The sequence below is a fragment of the Erythrolamprus reginae genome, chromosome 6 (genome assembly GCF_031021105.1).
Source record: "Erythrolamprus reginae isolate rEryReg1 chromosome 6, rEryReg1.hap1, whole genome shotgun sequence".
In the NCBI taxonomy this organism is placed as follows: Eukaryota; Metazoa; Chordata; class Lepidosauria; order Squamata; family Dipsadidae; genus Erythrolamprus; species Erythrolamprus reginae.
The window spans coordinates 82,043,423-82,061,958 of NC_091955.1; the positions used below are offsets into that span (position 1 = coordinate 82,043,423).

Consider the following 18,536-nt stretch of genomic DNA (forward strand, 5'->3'; position numbering starts at 1 on the left):
TAGTCAAAAGCAGCTCCCATTTACAGCTTCCAGAAACTACAACATATACTGTATATCTTAACCTTAACTCTGAACAGCCTTAATCTTTACTTCACTCAAATGTTGCAGGATTTGATTTCTGCTTTCTCCCATCACATGAAGTTCTTCAAGGCTTTTAACAAGCCTCTTTTGTAAATCCAGTAGGAAAAAAAAATTATCCAGGTCACTCTCTCAGTTTGTCATTTGTATTTCCCTTTTAAATGTAAAAGCCAATTTATTTTGTAGGCACAGTCCTTTTCTAAATCATTCTCTTGGCCTGTCAGTTGTAAATCCACTTCCGATACCATCTCTATCTTGTCAGATAAAATTTGTTCTATATCTGACATTTCTTCAATAACATCTTTTGGACATAGGCTGTCCACGGAAGCAGATATTATAACTGACATATACTTGGAGCCGTTTGTACTTCTCTCCTTTTTTCAAACCGTGGGAAACTCTTGTGGCCCACTCACTGGCATCGTTTAGATCTGTTAACAGATTAAGAGTTGGAAGGGACCTTGTAGGTCATCTAGTCCAACCCCGCCCAAACAGGAGACCGTACTACACCATTTCTGAGAGATGGCAGTCCAGTCTGGTCTTGAAAGCCTCCAGTGATGAAGCTCCTACAACGTCCGAACGCAAGATGTTCCATTGATTGGTTGATCTCACTGTCAAAAATTTTATCCTTATTTCTAGGTTGAATCTCTCCTTGATCAGTTTCTCTTTTTTTGTATTTTTTTGTAATTTTTTTCCTCCACATTTTCCATTTTTATATCAACACATACACCTTAAAATGTCAATAACATATATACAGTATGTATACATTTTTATTCAATCAATCAAAAATCAATTGAGCTATTTTGCACCTATTTTTATACTGTTCATCAGTCTGTTTTCCTGCGTTCTGTTAGACTCCCCTCCTTTGTATGCCGTCTTCGGAGTCTTTGGAGAGGGGGGGGCATACAAATCTAAATATTATTATTATTATTATTATTATTATTATTATTATTAATATTGTTATGGTTATGGTTATGGTTATGGTTATGGTTATGGTTATGGTTATGGTTATGGTTATGGTTATGGTTATGGTTATGGTTATTGTCAGTACAACACAGCAAACAAGATCACTATGCTGGATTTTGTATTTCATCATCAGTCGGGCGCTTCCCAAGCACCTAGGACTGCGTGATGTAGCGACGAATTATGTTTGCCGATCCCAGTAAAGCAGCTTTTTGCAATTGACAGATGGAGATTTTGTCAATTCCGATGGTGTTCAAATGTCCACTGAGATCCTTTGGCCCTGCGCCCAGCGTGCCAAGTACCACTGGGACCACTTTCACTGGCTTATGCCAGAGTCGTTGCAGCTCAATTTTTAGATCTTCGTATTTCACTAATTTCTCCAGCTGCTTCTTCTCAATTCTGCTATCTCCTGGGATGAAGATGATGATGATGATGATGATTATGATTATGATTATTATTCTATCTCCTTCTTCTACCTTCAAATCTAACTCCTTCTCTCACCCTCCTATTTCCCTCCCTCTACTCTTTCTTTCCCTTCATCTTTCTACTTCCTCTTTCTCCCTATTTATCTTTCTCTGAGCGCTTATCCTAATTCATCTCATATTTAACAGACTGATGACAATATCAGTACCTTTTTAAACTATTGGCGCCTCTTCTAAAATAATTATATTTATATCATTTCTGTACATATAACTCTTTACTCTGGGTATACGTTACTCATCTCATGCAGCCTCCTCCAAACTTAGTTTTGTCTCCTGGGTCTACCACTAATTAATGTTAAACTTTTTCCCAAATTAACCACTATAGCTTAACTTCCAAAATATATATTGTCTCTCATGTCTCTTAATTCTAAGCCATATTGCTCCCTCCCCTCACTTAATATCTTTACTCAATATTCACTCCCACCCAATTCTAACATTTCTAAATGCCCTAAATTCCTATTTTTTTCTCTTATGCTCCCTTCTCATTTTCATACTAAAAAATCCCTTATGTTTAAGCTCATAGTCTTTATCTTTACTCTTCTATTTATTCCCCATAATAAAAAATTCCAACACATAGAAACATAGAAGACTGACGGCAGAAAAAGTCCTCATGGTCCATCTAGTCTGCCCTTACACTATTTCCTGTATTTTATCTTACAATGGATATATGTTTATCCCAAACATCAGTTGCTTAATTTTAATTAAAGACCTTATAGTAACAATATTTATTTATTATTAAAGCCTTTCATCATTCCAGCTGGTAATGGATCAATTTGAATCCATTATTCCTTGCCTGGCCTTTGGGTGTTTTGGAAAATAGCTTCACCATTTGATGTCCTGTCACAAAATATATGATTATTAGATTAGACAAGCCATTTACTTCCAGGACAAGAGAATGGGATTATGTACAAAAATATTCTGCATCCTGTATATTCTATTGCAACCAGAATCCCAAGTTTAATTTGTCCTTGTCTTTCATGCAGATAATACCTGCTGCAAATCAACCTCAATTCCTGGTCATGGCAGAGATACATTCACATGGCTTTCCAGACAACTGAAGGGATTTGACCTATTTTTTTTCCAACTTTCCAGTCTACTCTTTAGCCCCAGGCTTTTCCCGCTAATCTCCCATCCAGATATAAAGCAGATTTAACCTGCTTAACTTTTTTCAAGTTTAGCCAAGTTCAGCTACACGCAGTCACCTGCTGTGACACTTTTCCATTAAAATACATGATCGTTCATCTTTAAAAGCAACAACAAAAAGGACAGAATTGCATAGAGAAATAGAACTTACATTGATACTGAATGGCACAACTTCAGCAATGAAGAAAGGGAAAAGTCTTTCAATATGTTTCTACTTCTACACTTCCTTTCCCTTCCCCTTACTCCCTCCCTGACCTCTGATCAGGAGCCCAGGTGATACAAGGGTTAAGAATGCAGTCGTGCAGGCTGTGCCCACAATCTGGGGTTCAATCCTGACTAGCTAAAGGTTGACTCAGCTTTCTATCCTTCCGAGGTTGGTAAAATGAGGACTCAGATTGTTGGGGGCAATTAGCTGTAATTGTAAATTGCCCAGAGAGTATTGTAAAGACTAATATGGAAAGAGATGGAAAGATAATTCCATCTCTTGATCATGCCAGACTCTTCATTCATTCATTGATTCATTCATTGATTCATTCATTGATTCATTCATTGATTCATTCATTCATTGATTCATTCATTCATTCATTGATTCATTCATTCATTGATTCATTCCATCCATCCATCCATCCATCCATTGGTTTAGGTCTCATGCACCCAGATACACAGCTCCAGTAGGCCATGCACATGCACAACCAATGAGATACTGACAATTTCCCCTGGTTTTTTGCTTCTGCAAAAATCACCCAAATCTCGTGTGCATCCTCATGTGAGTGAGATTTTGGGGAAAAATCACCACTTTTTTGCATGTGCAGGAGCAAAAAAACAGCAAAAATTGCCGAAATGTCATGCACGAGCAAGATTTGGTTGAAAATCGCCACTTTTTTGCCTCCGCGATTTTTGCCCAAATCTCGCTTATGCGAGGACACTCGTGTGAGATTTCGGTTGCTGCGCACTGTGAGCACCGGTGACTGGTGGCCCATCACTGAGTGGTACCTCTTTATCTACTTAGAACATAAGAACCTAAGAAGAGCCATGCTGAATTGGGCCAAAGCCCATCGAGTCCAGCATTCTGTGTCACACAGTGGCCCACCAATTGTCCATGGGGATCTTGAGCAGAAAGAGAAGGCAAGACCCTCCCTTTCCCTTGACCCCCAACAAATGGTACCCAAGGGAATCCTGCCTGCCTCAACCAAGATAGAGGCAGCACTCAGACATCCGTTTCAATAACTACCGATACACTTGGCATCCATGAATCTGTCTAATCCTGCCTTGAAGCTATCAAGGCTGACAGCTGTCATGACCTCTTCTGGATGTGAATTCCATAAACCAAGGACCCCCTGGGTGAATAAATATTTCCCTTTATTTGTCCTTGCTTTCTTACCTATGAGCTTTAGGGAGTGCCCCCTCGTCCTAGTATTATGTGATAGAGAAAAGAATTTTTCTCTATCCACCTTTTCTATCCCATGCATGATTTTATACACTTCGATCAAGTCACCCCTTAAAGAGGTGAAGAGACCAAGGCGTTGCAACCTTGTTTCATAAGGGAGGTGCTCCATTTCCTTGATCATACTTGTTGTCCTTTTTTGCACCTTTTCCAGTTCCGTTATACTTGCATTTGCATACTTTCGAACTGCCAGGTTTGCAGGAGCTGCGTCAAGTAACAGGAGCTCACCAGGTCGCTCAGTTGCTCAGGTTTTAAATCCGGGCTGTCAGCTTTCCAGCTGACAATTTTAGCATCTTTAACTGCTGAGCCATTGCGCCTCCTTCATAAAGATCCTCGAGGAAAATAATGGAGTAAGGCAACCGTTTACCTTTCCTCCTAGACTTAAATGCTTCAGTGGTGTCTGCTATGATGAAATGGGTATTGATTAAGCAGAAAATTGTTGTCAGAGCTAAACAAAGAAAATCCTTGATTTGACCCCCTTGGAACTAAGAAATGCATGCACTAGTAAATTAAAAATAACACAGGAGAAAAGAAGGGAAAGAGAAGAGTGTGTTCGGTAGGCCTTTTTCTCCTGCAAAATCATCTGGTCTGCCCTTTAAAGAGGGGGAAACAGAAAACCTGCCTTGGGAGACCAGTCAGATTAATATTTCTCACTTTAAACTTGGGTCCGGTACAAATGGTTCCTTTGCCAGATGATATGGATTATACGTCCTTCCCATCCCCAGAATTAATGTGCGTTTGAAAGACAGAGAGCTGTTTTGGATGGTTGCGTTTATCCTGCTCATCCTTAAGTGTTGTGGTTAGCTCTGGCCCAGCTCCTGCCCCAAGAATTGTGGATGTGGGGGAGACATCCACATGCTGCAGGCCTGTTTTGCCCCCCGGTGGAATCTGCTGATGAAGGCTCCTCTGACCAAGAAGACACGAGTGACAGGGAGGAGGAGAGTGGGGCAGACAGCTCAGAAGGAGATCAATTATCTAGCTCCTCCTTGGATTCAGAACAAGAGTTAATGATACAGCCACGCATGCAGAGAAACTGGAAAAGGCAGGGAGAAGCCTCCGTGGGGCCTCTCTAGGAATCTCCTGGGAGGAAACAGGGCCTCCACCCTCCCAGTGGTTTCTCTAATCATACACATTATTTGTTCTTACAAACTTTTCTACTTAAGAACCTGGTCACGGAATGAATTAAGTTCGTAAGTAGAGGTACCACTGTATTAACTATTTTAGGTTGCTGTGGACAATCCCTCTCCTAGCTGCCAGGCACGATGCTTCATGGCCATTATGGCTTGGGCTTCAGGAGACATTCGATCAGGGGTGTGAAACTGAAGGCGCGCGGTCCAGATCCAAACTGTGGTGCATCTGTCAGCCAAAATGGGCTGCACGGAGGCCTTGCGGGGGCCCTGCATCAGAGGTGTGTTCCTAATGGTGCAATCTGGTGCGGGCGTTCTGGTAGCAGTCTGCTGGGGACATAATTTAGATGCAATGTCTGTGCTGGTCTGTGCACGCCACCATCTTTTTTTTTGTAATTTTCGGCACTTTTTTCCTGGTTTGGATGGCTTCTCCTCGTCCTGTGCTTTGGGAAAAAGCCCTCCCACCTGCCCCCGTGTTAATACCGACCTTTATTCTTTGTCCGAAGCACAGCTGAGCTGCTCCTGAGCTGTGTTTCGGCTTGAAATATCCTTTTGAGCATGTGCAGAAGTAGAATCGTGCAGAGAGATGCACAAAATGTCATGATGTGCACTGGTAGCAAAAGGGAAGTGGAGCCCACCCCTGCCCTGCAAGGCCTGTTTTGGCCAGCAGAGTGGTGCTGGAGGCTGTCCAAGCTGAAAACGCACTCCATTTTGGCCAGCAGGGTGCTGCAGGAGCTGTCCTTCCCATCTTCCCCCCTACTCTCCCCCCCACCTGCCGGCCAGCGGGAGAGTACTACAATACTTTTGCCACAAACAAGAGGGAGTCAACCTATTCTCCATAGCACCTGAGGTTAGAACAAGAAGCAATGGGTGGAAACTAAACAAGGAGAGAAGTAACTTAGAACTAAGGAGAAATTTCCTGACAGTCGGAATGGTTGATCAGTGGAACAGCTTGCCTGCAGAAGTTGTGAATGCCCCAACAATGGAAATTTTTAAGCAGATGTTGGATAACCATCTGTCTGAAGTAGCGTAGGGTTTCCTGCCTAAGCAGGGGGTTGGACTAGAAGACCTCCAAGGTCCCTTCCAACTCTGTTGTTGCTGTTGTTGTTGTTGTTGTTATTATTATTATTATTATTATTATTATTAGTAGTAGTAGTAGTAGTAGTAGTAGTAGTAGTTGTGCTACTACTGCTACTGCTACTGCTATGCTACTGCTAATAATAATAATAATAATAATAATAATAATAATAATAATAATAATAATAGATCTGGCCTTTAAAGAAATCCAGTTTGACACCCCTTTACTAGATCCTTGTCTTCCCCAGAGGCATAATGTCTGATATTTTCCAAATAATTCTAAAAGAGATTTCAATCTTTTTTTTCCCAAATGGAATTTAAACCTTTTGAAAAAAATATATGATCTGTTATTGCACAAAATGTCACTTTAAGCCAGGAAAGAGTGGCAGTTCTGTCAGCTATATGTTGCTAGCTCTGTCATCTCTGGACACATTACAGATTTTCTGCTACTTCTGCTGTCCATAAGGTTACCAGATGTCCAGCAAAAGAAGAATATGTCCTCCTTTTTGCTCTCATGTCCTCCATCTGGCAGGCAAAGCTGTAAAATCCAATATTGTCCTGCCTTTTCGCTTATTTTTAATTACTATTTTATTAGGCTGTTTTCATAACAGTAATAATTGAGACTTGACCTTGTCAATTGCTTCATTGTTTCCCTCACCATCAAAATCATTGAAATAGTCTAGATTTCCATTATTTATTTTCTCATTTCAGCAGTTGGCTTTAACCTAGTCTCTTCAAATCTATGATCATTGTAATATGTAAGATCAGGGGCGTCAAACTCATGGTGTCATGGCATCGTCATGTGACATATCAGGACTTTTTTCCCCTTTGCTAAACTGGCTGGGGGACATGGATTTAACAGCCCTGATGTAGATCATATGACTCCTCATGCATTTTTATGGTGGCATTTGAAAAAATGTATTATTGTCAATTTTATGTTATTTCAAGCAAATGCTTTTAGAAATACTTGTTTGAAAAATATTGCACTTGAAAATCCAGCCTTTCTGATGCTGGACAAGATAATTCCATATACAGTGGTACCTCTACCTACAAATACCTCTACTTATGAACTTTTCTAACTAAGAACTGGGTGTTCAAGTTTTTTTTCTCTCTTCTCAAGAACCACTTTCCACTTATAAATCCAAGCCTCCGAAACTGTAACCGGAAAAGGCAGGGAGAAGCCTCTGTGGGGCCTCTCTAGGAATCTCCTGGGAGGAAACAGGGCTGGAAAAGGCAGGGAGAAGCCTCCGTGGGGCCTGTCTAGGAATCTCCTGGGAGGAAACAGAGTCTCCCCCCTCCCTGTGGTTTCCCCAGTCGCACATATTATTTGTTTTTACATTTGATTCCTATGGGAAAAATTGCTTCTTCTTACAAACTTTTCTATTTAAGAACCTTGTCACGGAACAAATTAAGTTCGTAAGTAGAGGTACCACTGTGTATGTAGGTCAAAGTTGGTTGCTGATTGTGGTGTATGACAGAAATAAAACATATATGGGAATAAAGTGAATGCTTAGCAAATGGTTCAATATTGAACAAGGATAGTTGATGTCATGTGTTTGTGGGAGTTGACCCAAGACATGGCACAACACACTTCTGGTGATTTTTTTAAAAATACTGTATCTCTTTTATTAAGACCTCCAACAGCACTTATTTCCAACTTTTACAGCCTTTTGGGACCAGAGTTATTTACAGTTAGATACCCATATTCCATTCTCTGCCTGACTGATCACCACTTGAGTTTTAAAATGCATCATGAAGTGGACATTTGCCTCTTTTGAATATTATGAAGTCTTGAGTGTTCTGAACCTGTGCATTCATGCATTCTATAATATTCACTTACTGTATAAGTACACTGTATGGTTTTCAAAATCTTAGCTCTCCTTTCTACTTAGACGTAGGTAAGGGGCTAAGAACACTGGCTGGCATTCCCTCTGGAGAAGAAAGTAGTTTTTCTGCAGGTCTGGTAGAACCTTCTAATGCTCGTCACTTCAGCCTTCCTCAGATGTTTCTATCTGTGAAAGATCGGGGGGGGGGAAGTCTTGTAGTCTTCTTTGTACTTGTCTTTGGAGTGTCTTCCCTGGATCTCACCCAGCTCCACTTGCAAATTTTATCTAACCATCAGTCTTTCACTAGTGTAGCACTGCCTAGATTAGGGGTCTCCCACCTTGGCAACTTTAAGACTTGTGGACTTTAACTCCCAGAATTCCTTAACCAGCAAAGCTGGGAACTCTGGGAGTTGAAGTCCACAAGTCTTAAAGTTCCCGAGGTTGGAGACCCGTGGCCTAGAACATCTCAAGATCACCAATTATTAGTGTTGGGCGAACCAAACCCGCACAATTCGGGTCCATACCGAATTTTGTGGTGTTCGGCATGCCGGACCCGAACCCGAATTTTTTAAAAAAATTGTGCTCCGGTTCGGCGTTTGTGCCAAACACTGCGAAAGCCACCACCCGGCTGTCATCTGCTAAGAAGAGATGGAGGAGCTGGGCGCCGGTGGCGGCGGAGGAAGGCGAACACCGGGGAGCTGTCGGCCGGTCAGGAGGATGGGAGGGAGGCACAAAAGGAGCTTGGGAATCCCTCCCACGAAGAGATTCTGGGAGTGGAGCTTTGACATCACGTATACTGGCAAGTTGCTAAGGATGCCAAGGTGATCACTTCCTGGATTACATGGAATCCAGGAAGTGATCACCTTGGCGTTCTTAGAAACCTGCCGGTATATGTGATGTCAAAGCACCGGCCCCGGAATCTCTTCATGGGAGGGATTCCCCAGCTCCTTCAAAGGGAGGTCTTTTCAACGTAAAGATAAAAAAAATTATTTTTATGGAAAAGGACGCCGCAGCGGCGCTGGAAGCAAAGGGAGGTCCTTTCACGTAAAAATATGTCACCTCTAGTCCTTCTTTTCATCAAACTAGTATGCATAATTTCATCAAACTATACTGCTCAAAAAAATAAAGGGAACACTGAATGAATGAAATACTCTCATTGAATATTTTGTTCTGCACAAAGTTGAATGTACACAACAGAATGTGAAATTGATTGTCCATCAGTGTTGCTTCCTAAGTGGACAGTTTGATTTCACAGAAGTTTGATTTACTTAGAGCTATATTGGGTTGTTTAAGTGTTCCCTTTATTATTATTTTTAGCAGTGTAGTTATGCATAAAAGAAGCGAATGCATAAATCATTGTGCACTGATAGAATATCTGTGAATAGTGAATGTTTACTAAAGATTGGAAAATGGACGGAGAAATTTTAATATTTTCAAATGTTGAAAGTACTGTAAGTGGTTTCTTGAGAGGAATATCTGTTAAAAGAAATAGAAAAAGTCTCTGCCTAAGAATGTGAGGGACCAAAGTCAAACACTAGGAACCCAAGATCAGACAGCAGCAATCGACAGATATCACTCTTCATCCACTGGCCCACCCGTGGAGAAGCAACTATCTTTCAGGCTGTTAGGCTGCACAGATGAAGAGCAGAGGCATACTCCTTGAAGCCAGGTAGTTATGAGCCATGTCCTTGATTCTCTGCCTGCTCGCTTCTGAGGATGAGTAATGAATTGGGTATAGCCTGACAAAGGACTGTGCTTCTCCCACTGTTTTATGGGAGTGAAAGTTGGGTTTGTCAACTAAAGTACAGTGGTACCTCTACCTAAGAATGCCTCTACTTATGAACTTTTCTAGATAAGAACCGGGTGTTCAAGGGCTTTTTTTGCCTCTTCTCAAGAACTATTTTCTACTTACAAACCTGAGCCTCTGAAACTATAACTGGAAAAGGCAAGGAGAAGCCTCCGTGGGGCCTCTCTAGGAATCTCCTGGGGAAAAACAGAGCCGGAAAAGGCGGGGAGAAGCCACTGTGGGGCCTCTCTAGTAATCTCCTGGGGGGAAACAGGACCAGAAAAGGTGGAGAGAAGCCTCCATGGGGCCTGTCTAGGAATCTCCTGTGAGGAAACAGGGCCGGAAAAGGTGGAGAGAAGCCTCCATGGGGACCCTCTAGGAATCTCCTGGGAGGAAACAGGGCCTCCCCCCTCCCTGTGGTTTCCCCAATCACAGACATTATTTGCTCTTATATTGATTCCTATGGGGAAAAAATGCTTCTTCTTACAAACTTTTCTATTTAAGAACCTGGTCACGGAACGAATTAAGTTCGTAAGTAGAGGTACCAGTCTATAAGTAAGATAAATGCAGTGGTAATAGGTTAGAAACATGTGTACTTGAACAAGATGATATAGGGTTGATAATGAATGGATCTGAATGAATACATGAGTAGCCTTACAAAAGAAGTACTGTACACACAGGTGGCTTGATTATATAGAAACAGGATGAATAACAATTGAATTGCAAAGCAAATATATGAAGACCTTGTGAATGGCTTGAGAAGAATGGAAAGTTATGGTTGGATGGAGTTGATGAGATCCTCAAAAAGAAAGAGCTGAAACCCAAAAGTACCATGTTCCCATTGTAAAATGAAGAATAGGTAGCATGCATAGAAATGCATGGAAGGTTACATTGAATGATATTGATATATATACTAGATTATGTACATTTCCTCCCCATCCCCATCTCATACCTTGTATTTAGTTGACTTGCTATTTCTTATTCCTTTTCTGTCCTTTGCATAATTCTGCTTATCCAGAAAGAGTATATTTCTGATGACTATGAATTTATCTCTCTCTCTCTCTCTCTCTCTCTGTGTGTGTGTGTGTGTGTGTGTGTGTGTGTGTGTGAAGGTGTAAATTTCAGAGATTCCTGGCAACATTTCGATGATGTCCCACTCATCATCTTCAAGCTGGTGCTTTCAGCTTTGTGCTGGGCGAATCACCCTCACCAGACCCAAACCCATACCCACCCTACAGACAAAATACAACCGCCAAACCACAGCAGCGCCTCCAACTGCTGCACCCTCCTTCAACACGCACACAAAGCAAACCCGCAGCCAAACCAAAACCCGGGATGTTACACCACAACATGCATTACAAAATAGCTGACTAGTCTACAGGCTCCAACTGCCATCAAGGTGTTACCCCACCAACTAACCAGGAAGTTTCAACACAGCTTGCAGCAGCTGAGCCAACACTCCAAACCCACCCACCAGTATTTATAGAGGGAAGGCAACTCAGATCACGCTATGTTCGCCCTAGCACAAGGCCAAAAGCACCAGCCTGAAGATGACGAGTGGGACCTCGTCATGACTTCATTGCCCTTTCAGAATGAGAAATAGAAGAAATAAGCCCCGTATTTCAAGGAGCTGAGCTCCAAAGTGTTTCTCCTGAAAGATTACAACATGTGGATAACATGTGGCAATTGCAAACCATATACATAGCTGTGAACTCAATGGTGGTAGGGTGAGATGAAATATACAGTAAGTAATACATCTAAAACTCGTAATCAGTTATTCCAAAACAAAAAAAAATGTTCATAAATCTGGAAAGATGCAAGTTGGGTAGCGTTCAGATCTTCAAGAAATAAATGGATACGTTTGGCTTATTTATCCCTTATGTTTCTTGATACATTCCTTTCCAGAAGCCTGATAGTCAAGAAGTTTGTTTTGTTTTTCTTTTTAGCTGTGTAGTGGATGAGATGGACTTCTCTGGCATGGAGCTGGATGAAGCTTTGCGAAAATTTCAGGCCCATATCCGGGTGCAGGGAGAAGCCCAGAAAGTAGAACGACTAATTGAAGCCTTCAGGTAAACGTTGTGCTGATGTGAGGCTACTTTGGCAATGTCTTCATTCAGTGTAGGGTATGGAGAAGAAGAGGCAAAATGGTGAAACAAATAGAGCCAGATTGGAGGCAGATCATTTTGGAGAAAGCCTGTTTATATAATGGATAAGATTTGACATAAATCTGATTCATTCAATCAATCAATGCCTTTCTCTTATAATAATCTGTCCAATTTGGTGTTGTTAATTATACACACATTTTTATCTATTCTTTATCCACTTTAATAACAGCACTGAGTAAAATCAAATTATAGTTGGTTTGAGAATTGTGAACTTAATAAGTTTGCATTAACAAAAATTTCCAAATCCTTTTTTGTTAGAAAGAACATATGGTGCATCTATTCCTTTTGATGGGATGCCCAAACTTGGCAACTTTAAGACTTGTGGAGCAACTCCCAGAATTATCTAGCTAGCATACTGGCTGGAGAATTCTGGGAGTTGAAATCCAAAAGTCTTAAAGTTGCCAAGTTTAAAGACCTCTGCTTTATGATGTCCTCTCCACAATATCTATCACACAATTATAAACAAATACAGTGGTACCTCTACCTAAGAACGCCTCTACTTAATAACTTTTCTAGATAAGAACCGAGTGTTCAAGATTTTTTTGCCTCTTCTTAAGAACCATTTTCTATTTAAGAACCTGAGCTCGGAAAAATTTCTCAGGAAATTTGAGAGCAGCACAAAAGCCCGGCCAGTTTCCTGCCATTTTTTTAAAGCCTTAAAGTTCTAGATTTTTTTGATTCCCCTCACCTCACCATCTTCCTTTGGCAGTGACTATCCTCGTCCCCTTCTTCCTCCTCCTCTTCCCACCCAAATTCCGAGCTTTAATTTTTTTCCTAATGGGTTTGCACGCATTATTTGCTTTTACATTGATTCCTATAGGAAAAATAGCTGCTACTTACAAACCTTTCTACTCAAGAACCTGGTCATGGAACAAATTAAGTTCTTAAGCCGAGGTACCACTGTAATTATTTGGAAGATTTTATATTTTTATTATTATTATTATTATTATTATTAATAATAATAATAATAATAATAATATTTGTATGCCGCCCCTCTCCGTAGACTCGGGGCGGCTCATAGCAATAATAAAAACAATTTACAGTAATAAGTCTAATAATTAAAAAACTAAAAAAAACCCTTATTTAAAAATAAAACATACACACAAACATACCATGCATAAAATATATAGGCCAGGGGAGATGTCTCAATTCCCCTATGCCTGACGGTAGAGGTGCGTCTTAAGAGGTTTACAAAAGGCAAGGAGGGTGGGGGCAATCCTAATCTCCAGGAGGAGCTAGTTCCAAAGGGTCGGGGCCGCCACAGAGAAGGCTCTTCCCCTGGGTCCCGCCAGCCAACATTGTTTAGCCGATGAGACCCAGAGAAGGCCAACTCTGTGGGACCTAACTGGTCGCTGGGATTCGTGCGGCAGAAGGTGGTCCCGGAGATATTCTGGTCCGATGCCATGAAGGGCTTTATAATTCATAACCAACACTTTGAATTGTGACCGGAAACTGATTGACAACCAATGCAGACTGCGGAGTGTTGGTGTAACATGGGCATACCTAGGGAAGCCCATGATTGCTCTCGCAGCTGCATTCTGCATGATTTGAAGTTTCCGAACACTTTTCAAAGTGTTTTCAAATCCTTACATGGATTCATACAATTAATTTATACAATTGTGGTATTATCCTAGTGAAATGTGAGTGTAAATAATTTTAACACCGGTAAAACTGGGATGGAGTCATTTAGTAATGGACACATTTGAAATTTCCCTTGTTATACAGTGCCCTTGTCTCCCTCCCTCTGCAGCCAGAGGTACTGCATGTGTAATCCAGATGTCGTCCAACAGTTCCATAATCCGGATACCATTTTCATCTTGGCTTTTGCCATCATCCTTCTTAATACGGATATGTACAGTCCTAACATTAAACCTGACAGGAAGATGATGCTGGAGGACTTCATTCGGAACCTAAGAGGTGAGGACATTGCTTGACTATATTGTTCCTTATCCCAAATCCTGAACAGGGCAGCATTCAAATAAATAATATTGCAGATCAGGGGTCTCCAACTCTGGCAACTTTAAGACTTATGGACTTCAACTCCCAGAATTCCTCAGCTAGCTTTCCTTTGCTGGCTGAGGAATTCTGGGAGTTGAAGTCCATAAGTCTTAAAGTTGCCAAGGTTAGAGATGACATTATTGTGTTGTAGGTGGCATTAAAAGAACTAAAATATATGTGGATTGTGACCTTTGAGCTAATAGGTTAATAGTGGGTGTTGTGTTTAGCTTTTTGGGGTTAGTTGAAGGCCACAGAAAATAGGATAATAAAGCAAAGGGAGTGAGACCATGAGGCTTTTGCCTTGGGGTTGCTTTTTATTGCAGTTAAGTCCTGCAATTTTCAATTATATCTTGATTATATAACAGCTGTCCCAACAATTACCATATTTTTCAGAGTATAAGACTCATCTTCCCCGCCCCCAAAAGAGGCTGAAAATTTGGGTGCGTCTTATACTCCAAATGTAGCTTTTACTAAGCTTTTTTTCCCAGCCCTAATAAGATGCTAATGAGTGAAGCCATCTTCCGTGCTTTGCTAGCTAAGCAATCTTCCCTTTGCCTGCTTTTTTTAAATTGCTGCTTCTTCTGACAATCAGCTGGGCTTCTGTGCTTTAAAAGCTTTTTTCCCCCAGCCTTAGTGAAGCAACAGATCTTTTGCCTTTCTTTCAGCCCTAACGAGGGGCTAACAAGTGAAGTGATCTTCTGTGCTTTGCTAGTGAGTAGTGATGGGCGAACCCAACAGTGTCCGGGTCGGCAAGTTCGGCCGAATTTTATGCAAAATTTGGCCGAACCCGAACTGAACCCAAACTCGAACCCGAACAGGGAATCCCTCCCATGAAGAGATTCCAGGGGCGGAGCTTTGATGTCACCGGCAGGTTGCTAAGGACACCAAGGTGATCACTTCCTGGATTCCATGGAATCCAGGAAGTGATCACCTTGGCGTCCTTAGTAACCTGCCGGTGACATCAAAGCTCCACCCCCGGAATCTCTTCGTGGGAGGAATTCCCCAGCTCCTTCAAAGGGAGGTTTTCACGTAAAAATAAACATTGTTATTTTTACGTGAAAGGACGCCACAGCGTCCTTTCTAACTGGTGCAAGAGGCCAACAATATAAGATCTTGTGTTTCCTACAAAGATTTTGAATGGATTTTTCCATACTTGCTTTTTTCCCCAGATATTCTAATAAATATTCAGGATCTAATCTCCCTGATCTCCTTTAAAGATGTTGTGTCTCTGATTTCTGATTATATTCAAAATTTGCATTGTTAATACAACAATTTAGCACATTTAACAAATGTAATTTGTTAATGTAATTTAACAAATGTAAATTTATGAAGAAGATATTTCTGTAATATTAAAATACATACTATGCAAGTTTTCAACAGGCTCTTGACTTGGATAAAAGCCTTGATTTATTTTTAAAGAAAAGTCTTACTTTTGCATTGCAAATAATTTATTTATTTATTTATTTATTTTTATTTTTATTTATTTATTTTGTCCAACACAATGAGGGGTTTAGTGGGTATATATCTATATACACATAGTAAAATACGTGATGAAGGTTATAGAGGAGATACTCATAGTAAAATATATCTAAGAAATAATAGAAAAGAAGATAAAGTAATAGAACATATCAATGAAAGAATAGAAGAAGAGATATAGGAATAGAAGAAAGGTATAGGAGATATAGGAGAGCAATAGGACAGGGGACGGAAGGCACTCTAGTGCACTTGTACTCGCCCCTTACTGAGCTCTTAGGAATCTGGATAGGTCAACCGTAGATAATCTAAGGGTAAAGTGTTGGGGGTTTGGGGATGACACTATGGAGTCCGGTAATTTAGTTAAGTTTCCTAAGTTCTGGCCTCATTTTAATAAAAATGTATTTATCTAAAAACATGTTTATATTTCCATCCAACATATTGTTTCATTCTGTGTCTGTTAAAAATAGAGGATTAATTAATATATTGCCGAGGAGCATTAAAAGAGCCATATTTGACTTCCATGTCACTTAATATGGTTCATTAAACAGTTAAAATATTTAATACGTGACCATTTTTGTGTGTTTCCTGCCTTCATGTGATAAGAAACCATAATTCCAATCTTCTTCCAGTCTAAGATTCTCCAAGGGCCAAGTCAAGGTCTGGGGCAACAGGCACGTTCAACCTCCAGGTTGCTGACCTCTAAAACAAATCTAAGTGTAAACTTAAGAGCACACTGCTGTAGAAATTATTGTTGAATGCAATTATGCCCAGTTATGGCTGTAACTTGGAAATCTTCAGTGTGGAATTGGTTGCAGCTAATGGTCCCAGTTGCATGCTTACCCCACTATTTTACATTTTTCACCCATTATTTTTGTATATATACCTTCAAACCTATTTTCTTCAAGCTAAGCTCAGGACACTTTTTAAGCACAGAACAAAATTTAAAAGGCAGCTGGGATGATAAAAGCAAAACATTACCTTCAGCTTTGCTCCTAAGGATGATCTTTGGTGCTACATTTATTTCTACATGGATGTTAAGACCAGTTGGGCTGCTACGGGTTTGATCAGGTACGCAGAACCGGTAGAAAAGTTTTGATCAGGTACGCAGAACCGGTAGAAAAAAAATTGATTTTTTTTCTTTTTTTCCTTTCTGGGCTCTGGGTATATTTTTCCTATTGCAGTAAATGAGGTTGGATGTGTATAATTTTAGAACAGCTGTGTGTGTGTGTGCGTGTGTGTGTACACATAGAAACATAGAAACATAGAAGTCTGGTGGCAGAAAAAGACCTCATGGTCCATCTAGTCTGCCCTTATACTATTTCCTGTATTTTTATCTTAGGATGGATATATGTTTATCCCAGGCATGTTTAAATTCAGTTACTGTGGGTTTACCAACCACGTCTGCTGGAAGTTTGTTCCAAGGATCTACTACTCTTTGAGTAAAATCATATTTTCTCATGTTGCTTTTGATCTTTCCCCCAACTAACTTCAGATTGTGCCCCCTTGTTCTTGTGTTCACTTTCCTATTAAAAACACTTCCCTCCTGGACCTTATTTAACCCTTTAACATATTTAAATGTTTCGATCATGTCCCCCCTTTTCCTTCTGTCCTCCAGACTATACAGATTGAGTTTGTGAAGTCTTTCCTGATACGTTTTATGCTTAAGACCTTCCACCATTCTTGTAGCCCGTCTTTGGACCCGTTCAATTTTGTCAGTATTTTTTTATAGGTGAGGTCTCCAGAACTGAACACAGTATTCCAAATGTGGTCTCACCTGTGCTCTATATAGCGGGATCACAATCTCTCTCTTCCTGCTTGTTATACCTCTAGCTATGCAGCCAAGCTTTTCCTACTGCCCGACCAATAAACATACAGTTTATATACTAGATAATGTATATTTTTGTGTGCCTGTGTGTAATATGTATGTACACATGTATGGCATATATACATAGAATTAAATAGTATATTTTGGATGTTCAGTGATAGTAAATCGATAGGGAAATTGTATCTCTTTGAGGCGAGGAGAGGCCAGGCACCTTAACCCAAACCCTTGACGCGAGTGACGTCAAGCTGGACACCTTTAAGCCAGTCACATGACCTTTAAGTCACCCCAGTCACATGATCGTCAAGCCACTCCCACGTGGTCACATGGCCGGCAAGCCACACTCACAAAATAAGCCACACCCAAAGTGTGGTAATAAATTTTTTTGCAGCTCTTCACTGGTTAAGACTGAAAAATGGTTTTGGAAACAGCTAAATACTTCGCTTGTAAATAGGAAAAAAATAAAACAATGTCAGCCTGGGATCTCTGTAGAGCTAGAGAGGATGGCAAGGAGCCATTTCAACATTTCTGATCAATTTATGATTGGTCCCAACCACGTTATAGTTATTTGATGGATAACTCCTCCAAAGGCATCCATTATCTTTTCTTAACGTTTTAGGGCAGTGGTCCCCAAACTACGGCCCGCGGGCCACATGCGGCCCGCTGAGGCCATTTATCTGGCCCGTGAGTCTTTTCCAAGGCCGCACTGGAAAAGCAGTGAGAACGTCCCCCACAATCTCCTCTCACCCGAGGTAAAGTAAGGCTTGCTGAAAGCCGAGCTGGGCACTACACACACACATACACGCACACACCCACCGCCGCCTCCTCTTTGAGTTGCTATTTTCTGCATGGGGATTGAATAGGAGTCTGGGGTCAGAGGGTGGAGGCTTGTCGGGCGAGTCCTCCGCGGGGAGAGAAGAGGGAGGGTGAAAGAGGGAAAAGAGTGAGAGAGAAGTGGAGAGAAAGAAAGAAAAGGGAAAGAGAATGGAAAAAGAGCGAGGGAAAGAGAAGTGGAGAGGAAGGAAGGAGGGAGGGAAGGGAGGGAAGGAAGGGGAAGGAAGAGAGGAAGAGAGGAAGAGAGGGAGGAAGAGAGATAGCAAGAGAGAGAGTGAGAAAGAGACAGAGAGAGCAAGAGACAGAAAGAAAGCAAGA

At 41.0% G+C, this 18,536-nt stretch overlaps 1 protein-coding gene across 1 annotated transcript in view; it reads left to right on the forward strand.

Moving 5' to 3' along the window:
• Positions 1–18,536, forward strand: part of IQSEC3 (IQ motif and Sec7 domain ArfGEF 3) — a 75,523-nt gene that overhangs the window by 26,260 nt on the left and 30,727 nt on the right. The window contains exons 3-4 of the mRNA XM_070756446.1: positions 11,870–11,992; positions 13,839–14,005. Of these exons, the coding sequence (XP_070612547.1) occupies positions 11,870–11,992; positions 13,839–14,005 (290 nt within the window). The remainder of the gene's footprint in view (positions 1–11,869; positions 11,993–13,838; positions 14,006–18,536) is intronic.